We start from the raw sequence: 18,138 nt of genomic DNA on the forward strand, positions 1-18,138 counted from the left end.
AAATGGCGTGTGGGAAAGTTGCACCTTAAGTAAATAAGGGCACTGGTGCGTGTCTGGGCAGGGAGTGGGAGGTGAGACTTGGAAGGAGAAAGGGCTCAATTCTGGAAACAAAGCCTGTTGTTCTGGCTGGGAGGGACCTCCCCTGGCCAGCAGTATGTTTATTCTGATGACAGTAGCACACATCTCAGTCGGCTGGCTGATACTCATCTGAGCTGGGAGCAGGCTCCAGGGCCCGAGCATAACTGGCACTCTTACTTTCTCCAGAACAACCGCCATTAGCAGAGTCACTGTAGGTGGCTTTCTGCTTGGTCTAGGACAGAGATGCTGTTAGACGACGCCACAGTCAGCTGCGACTAGGCACATCTGTAGTGGGCAAATCCTGTTCACGCTTCCTGCACATCGACTTGCAGAAAGCAGGAAGAAACAACTCCAGGACAACCTGTTCTTAGTTTGCTTCCAGCTGCCTTGAATCTCGCTTCAGCCTCAAGTCAGCCCTCCCAAGGCTCAGGAAGAGAACACAGGGCGCAGTTAAGAGTCATCAAGGTCAAGCGTATAAGTGACCAGTTAGAGCAGTAGCCGCCTTCACGGTTACTAAGGGAGAAATCACTCAGTGAGGTTGTCAAATTCACACTCCTAGGCCCAACTAAGGGCTGGGAAGTCAGTGGCAGTAGGGTAGCGCCAGGAATCTACACTTCCAACAGTTCTCTGTTAATTCTATAGTTTGGGGACAACACAACCACCCTCAAAAATCAAGAACTACATTTCAGTGAGAGCCCTGGGTACCTCATTCTATGAGTTTGTGCCTTTAGACTGTTCAGAAACCACCCTTGGCTCAAGCCAGAGCAGCCTTCTAGAGCAAAGGCGACAGGACTGAGGGGTCCACTTAGTGTCTCCTTGGATTTGCTAATTCTTAAAGGCTTGGGGGAGAATAAAGCGTGAGGCCAGTCAAAATGCCACGGACACCAAAGGTATTTCCTGAAACAAGGCCTTTCCAAATTGGCATAATGTACATTTCAAAAAGCCCCCCAAACCGGCATCGGAAGGGGAAACAGGCAGGCTAGGTTTCCGCTTGGCTTCAGTATTGTCCCGGACCATAAAGAACAGACTTCAAAGGCCAGCAGCAAAGTCTACATTCATCAGACTCAACTGAGCAGATTCCAGCACAGCCATTAACCTCTCAGCACCGGCCCAGCTCCCGCCTGCAAAGGGGCCAGGAGATTGTACTAATCCCATTCTAAAGAGCGCTGGACTTTCGCCTATTGATGGGAAAAGTGGGGGAGGGTGACAGAGGAAAAGCCAGGGTGGAGGGGGAGGCACAAGGAAACAAAGCTACATCCCAGTCCAGTCCATCAGCACTCAAGGAAGATTACAAACACGTCTTATCAATTTACGGAACAGTTAATACAGGAAGATGCCAGCTACGCCCGTTAAGTCTTGTTGGTTTGGGGTTTTTTTGGACCAAAGGAGAAGTGCATTCCACCAAACAGCTGGTATGATTTAATAAGCTTGGGATGTGCCTGTTTTGTTCCCCCCACCCACCCACCCATCTTTTTCATCCTCCAAAGAAAAAGAGGCACATTCACAATGAAGTCAGTCTCTGTGCTGCATCCAAGAGAGAAAAAAAGGAGAAATTACTGAAGATCAGTTGGTCATTTACCTGCAGTCACCGGGGAGCTTGCAAGAACCATGCTTGGGACTGCAGCCCTGTCGGCAGATAGCTGCAAAAGACCAGAAAGTTTCATTAGTTCACAGCATTGCCTACGCCTTGCAGGCCACTGTCGTGAGAATGGCTTAGTGCATAAAACTGGGGACCCAAATAACAAATGCAGATTTAAACATCAAGGCCATGTTAGCAGATCTTGAAAGTACAATACTGCTTAGAGACAAAATGAAGATACATGATAGGGGAAATCCCTTATCATGTCTATTCCTTGAGCCTTGCCTGGGCCCAGTTCCCCTCACCAAGAGACAGATAAAGACATCCTGCCTTCCCACCTTAACACTGTCCCACCACAGGATCTTCAGGGGAGCCTCCCACTAAATGCCTGGTTTCAACAATCCCACAGGGCTAAAGAACAAGGCAGGCTAATCTTGTGGCCAAGTAGCCTCACAAAGCAACTCTATACTCGCTCATGGGAAAGAAAGAAATCAAGCAGACACTTAGAAAAAAAAAAAAAAAAACACTGACATTAGAGAATTTAAGTAATTGCTGTTTAATTTTAAAATGCAATTATTTAAACTATATTGAGCAATTCCTCCTGTCATCAGTTCCAGAAGTGCCATCCTTTAAACGAGACTACTATCATACCAGCACTGAAGAAAAGACTACTGCCCTAGAGGCCATATGCCCTCTCATGCCCCATCCCTCACAATTCAAAGATAAACAAAGGAGTTTATTTCATTATTGTGCAAATCAGCAAGGTACATTATATGTCCGTGAGGGCATAGCATATGACCTGGGATCCCCCACTCTATTTGCTAGAAATTAGAATTACTTCATTTTAGTAGCATAAGGGACAAAAGACAGCAAGGGACTCTAAAGGCTTAGACTCCTTTGGACGGGTTCAATCGTAAGGAATATGAAAGTACAAGGTAACCATCTCACACCCCCCTCCTCCACCTTAGTGCTACAAAGATGCCCAGGGAAACTTGCAGCAGTGACACGTGAGCCCAGGGGTGGTCATTCCCCATGGCATTGTCTGTTCAACCATCACTGGCCTAGCCTGTTCCTGTTTGGCATCAGGCTCCTCAGAAACAGTCTGAGGCGGAGATGTGGTAATAGGAGAGAGGAATGGGGAGGCAGATGAGACTGAAGGAGGAGTTGAGCAAGGATATGGCCTCAGCTGGGGTCTGATTTCAGCAAGACCCCAGGGGAACCCCTGGAGTGTGAATCTTATTCCACAGGGTTAAAGCAAAGGGGCTGGCCTTTGTAACACCCCCCTCCCCGTGTCAGTCATTCAGTCACTGTTCCCCGGCAAGGATGGGGCAGAGAGTGGCTCCTGCTTGGCCAAGGACAACTCCCTGGAGAAGGAGCAGCTGTGAGCTGTTAGCAGCCAACAGTCACAGCAGCTGGGGGGTGGGGACACCAGCTGGTAGAGGGGATCCGGACAGGGCACCAGCAGAATCTTCTACACACAGCATCTTCATGCTTTGGTCCAAGATAACAGTAACATCCCACCCTGCCACCTGACTGCTGTAAGGGTGAGAACTTGGCACCAAAAGTGACAGGCCAATGGCATTTGTCAATCCCCCCAGCTGCAGGCACGCATACCTTTGTTACACTCAGGACCCATCCAGCCTTCCATGCAGGTTTTGTTGCCATTCTGGTCACAGGCATAGTGTCCAAAGAAGTCATCTCTGGGCCGACAGAACTTATTGCAGCCAAAGCCATAGTAGTGGTCATCACAGGTCACTCGGATCTGATACTCAAAGTGGGCAATCCCCGTATTTTGTTTCAGTGTCTGCCATTGCCGGCTGGGGTTTATCATGCCTGAGTGAGAGGCCTTTTCAATTATGCTATCAGGTTCTAGAGGGGGAAAAAAAAGATGAAACTCATTAACGTTCACATTAGCATCTTCTGCTCTGACAATTTTGGCTACCTTCGGACTATAAACAAACACACACAGTACAAAAAAAAAAAAAAACAAACAAACAAACAGTTATGGGAAAAGCTGTACCCTCTTCCCTGTATGCCAATTCATCACTTTAACTCATTGCCACATGCTTCATATATTTTCTTGCCTGGAAATACCATTAAATAAATGCAACTCATCCCTGATCTATAGGCACTCAAGCCATTGAAGTGAGCCTCTTGCTATTCAAAGCTGCAACAAGCATGTTGAATGCATCCACTCATGACTGTGGAGCCAGCAGCAAGAAATACCCTAAGACCGTTAGTGCAGATTCGGAATATGTACACAGACAACAGTCCATCCACGGATGATTCCCCAACTACCTGCCAGCAAAGCCTTTCAGGTCTGTCTTCCAACAGCACAAAGAACTGCATCAGCAGCCGTACCATAGTCTGATCTCCACACAATAGATAAAACAGTGTCTGTTTTAACTGGCCTTCGGTGACAGTGACCATTTGTATTTGTTCCTCTGCTGTGTCCTTTGCCAACTTTCCGAACATATTGCTGCTGGCCACACTAATTTGCAAAAACTCCTAAATGTTATAGAAGGCTGCTCCTCAGCAAATTTTACTTTTAAAGAAATTTTACTATTCCAGGTAAGGTTAGTGACCTTTATTTCCATTTTACTCTCAAGTTTCTCTTGGAAAAGCTCTATTTTCTCCACTGAAAGCCAAGGGGTGGATTGCAATACATGAAAAACAAACAAAAACATTCATAAAGTCTTTCAAGCTGGCATTCCATTAGCAGCATCAAAAACCTTTCACTTTTCTCATAAGCTTACGCCAGCAGATGTGAGAGTAATTTGGCCTGCAGACAGGTAGGTTGAGGCATCATCATGTTTGTGTCTGTTTTAAGTCAGTCTCCTTAAAAATGCCTGCTAGGCAAAGTAAATGTCTAGAGTCCAAGCAGTTCTCAGAAGCAATAAGACCTGGCCTCTACACTGAGGTCACCTGCAATCTAGTCTCAGAGAAGAGACAGGTACTAAAATAGCTCCAAACCCCAGGAGCAAGGAGTGCAGAAGGATGTGAGCAGACAACAGGGCTCTAAGTCAGCACTCAGCCTGGTGCTATGTTTGTTTTCTTAAACCTGCCAGTCATCACCTTGTCAAATTCAAGGCCACCTTGGAGAGGCAACTTAGGACCTACTTGCAATGTCTTTGTGATTCTTGCACACCCACACCACTGTTTTTCTAGGCCTTGGGCCTGTGCTCCTTGACAAAGCTAGACAAGCCCTACAGGTGACCAGGGGAAGAACTCTTGGGTGGCTCCATACACAACCAACACAGGCCCAGTCAGTCTGGACTGTGGTGTGGGCAGGAAAGGCCTTAAACAAGCCCATGTACCTTCAGGCTTACATCCAGCAATACACAGAACCACGTGCAAGCAACACTGTACTTGAGTTTTTGCAAATATACACAGCCAAAGAATGGCAAAAACACCTCTCCATTAACTGCCTGTTGGTTTTGCAGGTTCAGTTAAGCAACGTAGTGGGCTATAAGAGATTAATGAAGGAACTGTTAAACACAGTAGCCAAGTCGCAAAGGTGTCTTAGCTTCTCTCGGGCTGATATCAACAATAATTCAGACCAGAAGTCAGGACCAGAGTGCTAAATGATGTGGAACTCTGTAGTTGAGCGTACTTTCTACCTACTTTCAGGAAATGCTGTGAAGATGATAACTTCAGAATCCTCAGTAAGGCTAACAAAGCTATGGAAACAACTCCACACCCACTGAGGCAAGAGGCTGCAGTATATGGCATGCTCTACACTGTCTGAGTTATGGAGTCTGAGTTTACTGTAGGATGATTCTACACTGTCCCCTGACTCAGCTCTCCCATTAGTTCAGGCCACTAAGTACCGGTCCCAGGGGCAGCTCACCTAGGGTAGTTCCAGCCTTAGGACTGGAAAGGAATCTTATCACACATCCCAGTACATTTCAGTGGCATAAAGATGCATCATGAAGCATACACATGTCCTTATACACCAAGAAGAAAGGAGGAGGGAACACGAAGAACACAGCTCAAGGACCACCCAGAAAACCTAGATAGTGGCCTTAGCTGAGAAGTCTAAGCTGTATGCAGAACTTTGTCTCAAGGATTCCTGGTTATGCTTACACATCAATCAATTAAACATTACCATATACTGAAATCATTTGCTCAGGTAGAATAAGAGAAACTTGGATCTTTATATTCTACAATCCTGATCCATATTAGAAAGGACTGAAAGTCTGAGGGTGGGAGCCAGCCTTGGAACTTCAGAAGCACCTGAGCTTAATCTAGTCTAGACTCTGTTCAGTAGGGTTAATTGCAGAGCTGATGTGAAAAGGAATTCTGTCTCCAAACTCAGGGATTTCCCTAGAAGTTACATCCAAAGCCAGGGTGTTTGCAACTTGATGAGCTACCAAAGGACAGCCCACACCATTTGGCTCCTTGGCATCCTCAAAGGCTTTGGAAGGGCAGAGGGTAAAGAAAACAAGGAGCCAAACATCCCGGGAAGAACAAACAGTACACATCAAGGTCCTGAGACAAGAAAGAAATGTGATATACTCAAGGATAAAAATGGATAAAGAATGCCTAGGATATAGACATGGTAGACATGTGTGTTAAGACAAGCCACGAGGAAAAGGAAGAAAAGGCACACCAAGATCTGACCCAAGAGCCATGAGAAGCCATTAAGCAGTTGGCTTTCACTATTAGGATGACCACCAAATGTTATGCTCAAGAAAAAATAAATATGGAACAAGAAGGGAGATGATATTGGAAGTTGACCAGAGCCAATGCTAACTTGGATACAAGCAGGCAGCGTAGTGGACCAGGGCAGCAGCAGCAGACATGGCAAGAAGCAGCTGGATTCCTATGGACAGTAAAAGGACAAGATTGTTCAGAAGTTGGAGGCTGTGCAGATATGGATGATAAAAGAGGACATAGGGGCCTTCCAGATGTACGGCTTACGGCACTGGTGGTCCAAATACTAGTGCTTGTCACCCAGAAAGGGGTCCATTAGAGGGGAGTGCTCTTAGAGAGGACACACCTCCAATTTGCTCTGACCACTGAATTTGTGATACCTCGGAAACATGGACGAAAGATAAAGAGGGTGAACAGGAACGAAAATAAACCACCAAACTCATAATGTAAGTTTCTTTAACTGCAATGGGCATCTGCGACTATATCAACCACTCTTCCTAGAGAGTGAGATCTGAAAGCACTTTGTTCTCATCTCAGTTTTCCTTGTCTCCTGTCCAGGGACTAGTTAGCCTAGGAAAAGATATCCAGGAATTCCAAAGTGTAGGGATTTCCAGTGCCTAGAAATGTGGATGACTGTGGGGAGCTGTGGATATGCTGCAGGTCCCTGGAGGCACAGCTCTGGAGTGTGAGATGACAGACAGCATAGCAGAAGTTCCACAGATGCCGGGGAAGGAAGCCTCTCCCAGGTCCCTATCAGACCTTCTGACCTGGTCAAGGATGGATATTGATCCATCCATTGGATTATTTGAACTGCCAGTAGAATACCCTTCCTGTACCAGTGTACAGAAGGTCCACTTCTTCTACTCCCCTGTGCATTGCATTGTACATAAGGGAGAGTGATAGAAGAGCTCACTGTTTGTGGGAGAAGAGAACAGACAGGTATCCATGACCTTGGCTGGCATCAACCATAAGCAAGACCAGCAAAGAGCCCTACCAACACTGTCAAAGTATACATGTCCTTCACAATAAGATAGCTCAGATCCTGGCCTTCCACAGGCTCCTTCCTAGGCAGAGCTACAGTCTAAATAGCTGGATGCCAAAGCAAGAGGACATCCCAAATGACAGGCAGCCTGCCTCACATCAGGGCTGGGCAAGGATTCTGTGACCCGAAGAGGCCCAAGGATCCAGCCATGCTGAACTGCCCACTGAATTTAAATGCAGTCATCACTGTGCCCATCTGGGTGCTGACTACCTTCAGCTACAGAAGAAAAGCATAGTGATGTTGACAAGAGAGGGAGATGTTATTAGTAGTGGGAAAAAAAAAAAAGAAGAAGAAGAAGAAAGAACTGGTAAGCCAGAGAATCAGAAGGCATAAGACATTCTGGGAGCATAGGGCAGAGGTAAAAATGTGGATTCTTCCTGAACAGAACAAAAAATTTCAGAATCATGTTTTCCAATGACAAGCCCAGCTCTGGTGATTAAAAAAAAAAAAAAAAAAAAGGAACTCTATTTTGATGTGAGGGAAAACATGTTAAGTTATAGTTGACCACTGTCATCAGAGCCCACCTTCACTGCCTCACCTCCCCCAACGCACCCCTCTGCAGGCCTGAAAAGCAACCTGCCTAGGAAACAGAGCCATCTTTCAGAAGGGACAGGGCAGGTCATGACTTCAGGGGCTCTGAAATTCTGCTTCAATGGGAGGTTTGTGGTGAGCAGTGTGGGAAACTCAGACTGGCTTGAGGCTCACCTGCCCACCAAGTGAAATTTAAGGTTGGTCTTTAGAGCCCAGCACCTCCCTCCACAGCTTTATCTTTCTGATGAGAGATTAAATGCTCACTTCAAGTTTAAATGGACTTTTCAGAAGTCACTACTTTGATCCTTTAGCAGTCTACAAGGTTTTAAAGTTGTAAAACCATTAAGATCTCCATCCAGAGATAATCTAGGTCCCTTTTTTTTTTGCAAGGACTGAGTAAACTGGGAGTCTATTCTGGCTACTTAATATTTCAGATGAAGTTCTAGGAAGTTAAGGAATAGGCTCCACAGACAGGTTCAGCCGGGGTGGGGGTGGGGGTGGGGGGGGTGGAGTGGGTGGGGGAGGGGCACTGGGGACTTTTCCTCGGGGAGATCTGCCAAGCACTGCACTTCCCAAGCGCGTTTAAGAGAAGAATTCCCTGATGAGATACTTACGAACAGTGTCGTTACTGGAATCCCATGCCTCCACCAGCAAAGTGTAGGACCTCTGCAAGACAGATAAGCAACGTTCAGTGATTGAGACAGAGGGGGGTCAACGCTAGGATGCTGCAGTCTCTGGGCTCCCTGTGTGTCCTGCCGACCCAAAATAGAAAGCCAAAAAGGCAGCTGGGTATTTGAAGGCAGACCAGCCTCCGCTTTTCTCTTCAGCACTCACCCCAGGTTGACAACGCCTCTCACCCGGCAGGGGCACCCTGGGTCTCAGACCAAGCAAGCAAGCAAGCAAGCAGCCCCACGTCCTGATCAGAAAACAGTACCTCCCTATATGGGAACACACAGCATATAGGTTTCCCAAAAACTTTTCAGTCCCTAGTTCTAGGGCATAAAAAAAAAAACCCACACAAAGAATTTATCCCAAGCCAACCTACTCAGGTATTTGTGCGGGAGAACTGCTAGGGTTACACTTTGGGCCCTGGTGAGGGCAGTCCCCAGGGAGGCCCCCTTTTCCTTTTCAGAACCCCTTTGAAAGCCCTGTCTGTGTGAGACCATCCCAGCTCCCACAAGTATCAGGTGACTCTAGGAAGAAGGAGGGGTAGGCTCCAAGACTTAAGACAAAGGCGGCAACCTAGCTTGGGTGGTGGGGTGGGTTGCGGCAGTCTGTGGGAGAAAGTACAAAGGAGAAGCCACTGCACGCCCGTGGGTTATATTTATTGATGAGCGTATCTGTCAATAAGATCTAACATTCCTGGAATAATCAGTTAGGTAACTAAACAAATTCCCTGGATACTGGCCCGATGCCAGCCGGTCTACTGAAGCGCTTGTTATCCTCTAAGCTTGTCTCTGAATTCCCCCTCTCTTCCCCAAGACCCAAGCCATTAGCAAATTTCCACTTTTTCCCAAATCTTCCCTCACAATAAGCACTGAGGTGAAGCTTGCTAGAGCCTATCTGGGGACCGGAGAAACATGGTGGAGAAAAGGCACAGAACGGGTGTGTGTAGCCTTGCTCTGCCATCGCCATAAACCCATGCAATGCTTCTGTTGCTCAGATAACCACAATGCCACCAGAAACGGGGCTGCCAGGGGAAGAGATGGCACCGATAGGGTAAAGGCATGGGAGAAAAGCAGGAGGTTTCATTCATAAATCAAGGCCAGCTTATTACTCTCTCAGTGACACAGCAGGTCTGCTCTGACTACAAAAATATCTCGTGATAGACCCTGCCTTGGAATTCAGCCGAAATATGTTTCATACTTACAGCAGGATTCCATTTCGTTCACTGATAACTGTGGGAAAAAGCTCACAAAGCAAGCAAAACCGGGCAAGCTGGGACACATACCCAGCCCTCTCCTGTTGGTGGCTGTGGGTCCAAATACATTGTTATTGTCGTTAATATTTTATTAGTGAAAGTTACACCTTATTTACAGCCTCTTTAAGTTTCCTAGGACTTCCTACAAATTATAGGACTCTTCCCGAAGAGCAGCAAGAAATTATATTTCTCTACTGATTCATGGTGAGAGCCAAGTCGAAATGAGGCCAGATGTGTGGCTGATTCTGTATAATTAAGCCCTTCATTTGTTGGTCACGTTGAGGCCCACATCCTTCACTTCAACAATATTGCTGTAATTAATCCTCTGATTAAATGCATTGATACCGAGAGTTTTGACAGACTTGCACAAGCACTAAACACACATAATACCCACAAACACCACTGCAAAGGAGGGTGCCTTAGAACCAGCTGGCACAGCAGTATTAACTCAGCTTCACATTCAAGGCAGAAGGCATCCTTAGACCTTGCACAAGAACTTGTGAGATCAAGCCATCTGCCAGGTTCATCTTGGATTCAAAAGTTGCTGACCAACATTACCCCCGCTAGAGAAGGGGGCCGATGGTATGATCCCTTAACTACGTGCCTTCCTTTTGGGAGGTGGAAGTGGGCTAGAATTAGGGTAGGGGCTTGCAGTGACAGTAGTCAAGCCTGGACTTTGCTCACTCTTGGGAGTTCCAGGTCTCCTGGGGCATGGGTGCCCTGCCTTCAGAGAAAGGATTCCCTCCAAGGCTTTTATTAAGAGGCATTCTTCCCTCCCACTCCATCCCCACACTATAGATCAACAATCAAGATAATTTGGCAATGATTATTAGTTGCTAGGGAGCTTTAATTTTTTCCCAGGCCCACGCTTGACCTCTGTACATCCCCAACTATATGTCCGGACCCTGAGATTCTAGACCATGTGTACCTCCAGCCACTCAAGCAGACACCCAGCTGCAAATCGGCCACATGTGACTGGCTGCTACAAATCATCCCCAGCAGAGGCCAAGTCCCCAGACCTAGGGGGACTTTGGGTTTGGAAGGGGCTTAGAAAGGCAAGTTTTGCTCAATCTTAACTTCACACCCAAAACCAAACAAAAAGCAAATCCTGAGTTTTGCTGGGGCTCAAACAATAAAAGACTTTGAGGGGTCAGTCACCTGGATTTCTTCTTGTGTCCTTAGTCTCCCCAGAGCAGTAGTCTGAGGGCGGGGGGGGGGGGGGGGGTGCGAAACAAGAGGCATGATAGTTACCAGATCTTCCATCTGGCCCTTCCCAGCCCCAGGCTCAAGAACATCTGGCAACAGGGCAGCTGACTTCCATTCTTGTGAAGCATTAAAAAAGACTGGTCAGCTTTCAGAATGGCCTTTTGGGAGATTTCCATGCCATTTTACCTACAGAAGAGTCTTGGCATCAAAGTCCCCAAGGCATACCACAGTCACCAGGTTGCCTTACCAAGGCTCGGTCACCAGGCACCTCCTCCTACCCTGCACACTTGAGCCGCTGGTCTAGGGTTCATTCTTTGTCCTGCCCTACTCCATGGCGGTTACCTTGGCACTGGGCAGAGCAGTAAGCACATAATTGCCACATTAAGCAGGGGGGGATGTAAGAAACAAAGGTGATTGTGTTGGCAGCTGGGAGCTTCCTTTTCCTGGCAACAGTGGCAGCCAAACCAAGCCCTAAGAAGTGGCTGCCTCCCCTCCTGCCAAGCTGACGGACACAAACAAACCGCCATCCAAACAGCACGCGTGTGGAGTCCAAAACCCCAGACCGCTGCGACAGGCAGGCCGGCCAGAGGCATGCACATCCTGGGAATGCCCTGAGTGCCAACACAGCCATTGTAGGTAGCCTGCTGGCCCCGGGTCTGTCAGGGGCCCTGCATGCGCTCTGCTGACTCAACTGTTGCTTCCTGTCACTTGTCCTGTATTAGCAGTATTTCTGGAGAGGCCCCATTCTTCTCCGTAATCCTCACTTCAGTCAGTCCAGCCAACTCTATTGTCCTGCCTGCGTCTGGGTGGCCAGAGTATAAAATATTCCAGTCACAAAACATGTGAAACAAAAAAGGTTTCAGAGAGTCCATGTGTGGGCACACACAATTCCTGTCTTTTAGGGTTTTGGCAAGGTGAGGGGTGAAGAAAAGATCACTCCCCTCGTGCATGCAAGCTGAGGCTCCAGTCATAGAAAGCGACCATTTCTGCAGGGTTTGACATGTCAATAGAGTGTGATCTGGTTACAAAGGGTGATTTTCTCATCAAAGCCCACCTCAAAGGCTCACCAAGGGGCCCCAGAGCTCATATCCAGATTTGAGACTCTCAATGAGAGGCCCCTAGCCCCTTTCCCATCATTACCCTTACCTGTTTGAAAGGCATCCCACTGATAATTAAATGCACCAGTTACAAAAGGGTGGTGAGGTTAATAGATAGAATACCAAGAAGCCAGCCAAGCACAACCATCCAGTTCACACAGAGCAAGCCCGAACAAGAAGCCTTTCTACTTATTTACCAAAAGTGCATAAAAACTGGGCTGAGCTGGTAGAGGATTCAGTCTGATTATTTACATGCCCCCTTTAACCACTAGGAGCCACCCTGGGAATGTCTTCCCCACACATGTGCTGCTCCAATAAGAGATGTTACTGACACCATGAATAAGGGCCAAGGAGCTGCTGTGGGCCAAGCAGCAATCAGAAGCGGGCAGCAGCTTTCTGAACCCAAGACCCACCTCCCTCCCCACCACGTCAGAATCTTCACTTTCATGCCACCAAATGCATCCTCCAGCCCTTGGAAGAAAAGGTTAATGTCTATTCTGTTCTAATTAATTTTTAAGGGTATTTAAAAAAACAGGGTCAAATGGCACTTCTGAGCAGCCTGAATCCCAAAACCTTGGGTTAGGGGGATGTCTCTAGAACTTTGCCAAGGAGAATTCTCAGGTTATGTGTCACTATGGATCATCAAGCTAGCCGTGTGCACACCCACAGCTTATGCATCCTCACGTTGTTAAGTAATCCAGAAAGCCTGACACTGGGACCAAGTTTGGCCCTTCTTCAACTGGAACAGCGGCTGCTTTGAATCTGGCCAGTCAAGACTTCTGCTTGCATTCCTGTTTTCACATGTAAAATATGAAGACTCCGGATGGCCTTGGCCTTGTTTTCTCACAAACAGCCTTTTTCCTCCATGCTAAATGTCCCACTTGTCCTCTGTACAGTGTCCCTGAAGGTCCCAGTACTTGTAAAGCTGTTCGGCTTTCTGTGAGGTTATGCAGCTAAGGACAGTGCTGCTGCCTCTTATTCTGTCCCATTCAGCTTCCAACGGCACGAAGCCCAAAGTTTCACCACTTTCTACAAATGTTCTGAGTCCCTATAGAACTATGCACGTGGAGCTGGTGGGTCGCAAATTCCTGTAATTACTGGAGGTTTGAGCAAGTTGCTAAGAAACAAGACAAGGGGGAAGAAAACAGAGAGGGTTATACCTGCAAGAGAAGGAAAACTATTAGAAACAAAATAAGTACCTGGGACAGGAGTCCATGCAGGTCACAGCAATTCTACTGTACTTATAAGCCACCCTATCTCAGTGTTCCCCCAAAGCCCACTACTGCAACATAAACATGTTTGGGGCAGATTTCTTAAAGCAAAAGAATGTTCTCTCTCCATGCAAGGAACATTCCTTGCGCTGAGCACATACACAGGATGCTGTTTGCACACAGGGTAAGTAAGCATGCAGGTGAGGTACAGAAAAAGGTAACTTGAAGAGAACCTTATTCTTCTGTCTTCCATGTGTCCACACACATCTAGAGGAAAGAAGTCAGAGGGCATAAACATACCCAAGGACTGGTAATTTATATCCTGTGATTAACCACCTGATGGCAACTTGACTCTAACCCTTGTTATTTAGTTACTCAGGCTGTAAGTGAGAGAAGGGCTCAAGCTGGCATCCTTCTGCTATGTTACAATCACATTTCATTGGCTTTTCCTAAAATAATTAATCTCAGCAAGACTCTGAATGGGGTCAACAGTATTTAAAGATAAATCCAGATACTCCATTTGTTTTACCCTAGTCTCTACAATTTAGGGCCACCAATGCAGCTATATGACTGAGGTCTTCAAAAACAGCAGTAATTACAGTAATGCATTTTTAATGAGCAGGCACTACTGGGATTTTGAACTAATTTGGGGAGGTGCAAATTAACCATTTCGGTGATTTATTAATGGTTATCCCCAAATCATTTCTTGTTAAGCCCAATTATGTGTCATAATGATGTTCTTATCACCTAGTACCCCAAATTGAGAATAAATCAAGCTAGTTGCTGCAAGTTGAGCTCCCTTGCAGCATGGATGACAACACAATCAGAAGCCCCTGGCACGAAGCTAAAAGACTCTCGGACGAGAGCAGTTGATACCAAGTGGGATGCAGCCCAAGATGGGTATGACCAAATCTGATACTGATCTAGCAGGGAGGCCCACTTCAGAGCGCCTCACATGCTGGAATGTAGATTGTGTGTCATAGCTGACCAAATCATTCCTCTTCGTCCTCTATGGACCATGAACGGGGGCCATAGCACCAAACAAAAGACAGGAATTACATGACCTCCTTCACTGGACTAGCTTTGCCAACCACAGTATTTCCCTTCCCTTGTAAGCCAATTTAGGAGGACTTAGCCCAAATGACAACTGTGCCTGCTTAGGGGTTGGCAGCTTATGTGGCTAAGAGGCCAAGGAAGCCTGGAGTTTCTGTTTGCTTTTTAAACTCTATGTACATCTCTCGAATTCTATTATCTACGCACCACATTCTACCTACCCAAGGGAAAAAAAATTTTTTTTTTTTTTTAATTTGTGGTGCTTGGAGTCAAACCCAGGGTCTTGGGGAATACTAGGCGTATACTCTGCCAGAGAGCTACACCCCCAGCCCTAGAGACCAGTTTTTGATGACAAGCTCCTAATGTTAATTACCCAAGTGAAGGAAGCTGTGCTATCCATTAACACTAGTGAAGCTTAAGGCTTTCACTGAAGCTACCACTCACCCTGGAGTCACTCTTGGAAGCTACAGACAGCTGCGTTTCTCTAACCACACTGAGGGAAATAAACTAAAACAATACACCCAAACTTCAGTTTCTCCTGGGAAGTAAAGCTTGTATTTCACAGGAGGCCTTTTTTGGGGGCAGCAGGGTGGAGACTTGTTTATGAGTGATGCATGCTCTTGGCCCAGCTTCAAAAGAACCACATTCTCAGTGCTGACCCAGTGGGTCTCCCTCTTTCTAGAAAAGCCGGGTCTGTTTCACGGTTGGTGACCCGTGGGGCCTGAAGGCCCTGAAGAATACTACAAGTCAGTGGCGGCAACCTGCTATCCACTCACACCATTTCAGCTCCGTGTCTGTGAAGGACCCTCTGCCGGGTGTCAAAAGCAGACAGCCACACTTCTAGGTCACTTTTCCCCAGCTAGCCAGTGGAGCAAGCCTGTCTGTTTTCATCCAAGCCATCCTCCCTCTGACCCCTCTCTCCAAAATAAACCTCAGCCAGGCCTGCCGTTTTTTCCACATCACTAATAAGATTCCTTTTATGGTCTTGTGAAAAGCGAGGGGGTCGGACTGATCCTAGGGAGGGTGGAACCACCTGCAGGCCCCTTCCTCCTAAACTCCACACACAGTTCAAGGGCAGCCAGTATTCACCCTAAGCTTGGACCCAGCCAGATTTAGAGGTGGCCAACCTCTTTAGCTTAAAGTTCTCCCTAATAGGGGATTAACAAACAAGACAAACATTCTTTGTAAAAGTGAAATCCCACAACAGACACAGCCCGCAGATCTGAAGAGAACTTCACCTACAGCAGCAGTCCCCTGCCAAAATAAGACCCTTTTAATAGCATGTTTTTGATAAATGTCTTATCGCAACCCACAGCAAAGGCCAACTCCTGTAAACGCAGACTTTTAAGAGCCAGCTAGCTCAGCTTCACACACAGACTGAGCCAGACAGGCTCCTCTCCCGCCCCTCTTCTGAGTTTCAAATCACAGCCCAAACCCGCGGGTAGGAGGCAGCAGAGCGCACCCCATCAAAGCACGTGGCGGAAAGCAATCCTCCGGGGCACAGAGCTCCCCCTTCTTACCACCCACCCTCGGAGCTCAAGCTTGGCCAAGCACCAGTCCTGGCAGCGAGTCACGCCTCCTGGACAACGGGCACACCCCCACCATTTCCCTTTCCTCCCCTTCTGCAATCGCACCCATCTTCCTTCCACCCATTTTGGGATGTTGCAAGGGCTTTGCTACAGAGTCGGCCAGCTGTACGCCGGCCTCAAGCTGTTCAGAGGGCCCAGAAGGGAGATGAGGGTGCATGGACTTGCACCCGAAAACACTACTTCCAGCGGGCCTCCCCTTCTAAGCCTTGCCACAGTTCCGGAAGGGTTTGCGGAGGCTGTGTACCCTCCGGACGAGTGTGTTCCCGCCCTTCCCGGAGAAGTTTGCCAACACAGCTGTTCCAGAGCTGGGGAACCGCTGGGAGCAAGGCAGCCAAGGCTATACCGAGCTGGGGCGGGAGGAAGGGACCGACAGGGGGCGGGGGTTCACAGACTAAAAGCTGGACATCAACCGGAGACAACCCTGCAGCCGCCATCCCAGGCTGGGAGAGCGCCCTCCAACACACCAAAATCTCCCCTGAAGTCGCGGGAAACCGGCTCCCCCACACCCTGCAGGAAGGACACACCCGCCCTCGGGGCGGCTCACGGGAAAGGGGAGGGTGCCAACTTGGACAGCGTTCGCAGGGCAGACTGCGCAGTGGCCTTCCAGGGCGCTCTGAGTTTTAATTAGTTAAGCAAAGAGATCATATACAACTACCTCCTGGTTGGGGGTGGCTATTGCAAGTAGCAAGCATAAAACTAGCATCCTTGGGCATCCCCCTCCTTCCAATCCTCTTCAGTGTCCGCACTTCAGTACGCTTCTAAGCAAACACCATCGAGGATGGAAGACCTGCCAGGCCCATCTTGTTCAAGGTCTAGCTATAGCATGAGGTCTCAGACTCGCCACCTCAAAAGCCTCTCCACTTAGCGCCAAGTTTCAAGCCAGGGGCTATTAAATCCTTCTCAAGGGAATACAGAGCTCCGCCCGCGTTCGACTCCGTCCGGGAGTCGTTCACTCACCGGCCAGGCGAAACTGAAAGGCAGCACGATGCGATTACGGTCGTTGCCACGGCTGGCCTTGAGATTGAAGGTGTTGCCTCCAATGACAGGAGTGGACCCTGAGCCGAAGCTGCAGGGTCCGCCGGCTGTGACGCGGGACTGATACTCCTTGAGGCACACTTTGAAGTACGTGTCACACTCGTCGCGGATGCACTTGCGGTCGCCGGGGTTCCGGGCGCCGCCGCAGCAGTTCCCATTCTGCAGTTCTCCGTTCACGTTCTGCATGGACAGGATCTCCAGCTCAAACTGACCCGAGGCCCCGCACACCTGCCGGCGAGGAAGGAGGGTCAATTCATGAGAAAGTTTTTCTCTCGAGGTGGAGGTGGAGACTCCCTGCGACCCCCACCCCCACTCCCAAGCGGCGAAGACTCCTCGGCGGCAAGTGAAAATAATTTTGCAAAACTAGGTTCAGGGCTTGACCTGATTCAGGGGCATAAAAACTAAGTGCGAGGGAGAAAAAAAAAATGGGAGAACTGCCCCGAGGGGCCAAGAGCGTAATGAACGTATTCTACTCCGCCTGGAGTTTATCTGGGGAGCCGGCGTTCCCAGACCCACTGCAGCCTCTTGGATGAAAAGTCAGGGTCAGGGAGCCTGGTGCCCAAGGACTTGGGAGCCTGCTCTAGGAGCCACAGCCGCCCGCGTCCAGGACGCTACAAGGGAAGGGTGAAGAGTGCGGGGAGTAAGAGCGAGAGAGACTCCTACCTTGGCTCGCAGGGCACAGAGCAGGGCGAGCAGAAGGCTCAGGGGGCGCCCGGGCCGGCCGCGCGTCCGTGGGGACCGCATCGCTGCGCCGCCCGCCGCGGGCACTCCGGACGCCGCCGCCGCCGCCGCTGCTAGCGCTGGTGCTCCCGCCGAGGCTGCCGTCGCCGCTGCCCCCGCGGCCGCCGCGTCCCGGCTCTAATATACTCCGTGGATTGGAGCATGCACGACTGGAAAACAACACCACTTTTCAAAAGCCCTTTCAAGAGCAGCGCGTTCCAGAAGGCAAAGAGGCTGGCCTCCTTTTATTATTCTGATTGCTTCTTTGAGGCGCTCCCCCTCCTCTTCCACCTCTCGGCTTTCTTTCCTTCTCTCGCGCTCCCCTTCTTTTATTATTATGATTATGCGCAGCCTTTTATTCCCTTTCAGATCAGCTGCATGGAACGCGGGGGAGGGAGGGGAAAAAAAAAAAACAACCTG

At 48.6% G+C, this 18,138-nt stretch overlaps 1 protein-coding gene across 1 annotated transcript in view; it reads right to left on the bottom strand.

The window, feature by feature from the left end:
* Positions 1-17,777, bottom strand: part of Jag1 (jagged canonical Notch ligand 1) — a 34,907-nt gene extending 17,130 nt beyond the window's left edge. The window contains exons 1-5 of the mRNA XM_059261508.1: positions 17,662-17,777; positions 16,921-17,226; positions 8,501-8,552; positions 3,272-3,526; positions 1,658-1,718 (exon numbers count right to left, since the gene is read on the bottom strand). Coding sequence (XP_059117491.1) covers positions 1,658-1,718; positions 3,272-3,526; positions 8,501-8,552; positions 16,921-17,226; positions 17,662-17,742 — 755 coding nt within the window. The 5' untranslated portion in view covers positions 17,743-17,777. The remainder of the gene's footprint in view (positions 1-1,657; positions 1,719-3,271; positions 3,527-8,500; positions 8,553-16,920; positions 17,227-17,661) is intronic.
* Between the last annotated feature and the right edge of the window lie 361 nt (positions 17,778-18,138).

Source organism: Peromyscus eremicus, chromosome 4 (assembly GCF_949786415.1).
Source record: "Peromyscus eremicus chromosome 4, PerEre_H2_v1, whole genome shotgun sequence".
In the NCBI taxonomy this organism is placed as follows: Eukaryota; Metazoa; Chordata; class Mammalia; order Rodentia; family Cricetidae; genus Peromyscus; species Peromyscus eremicus.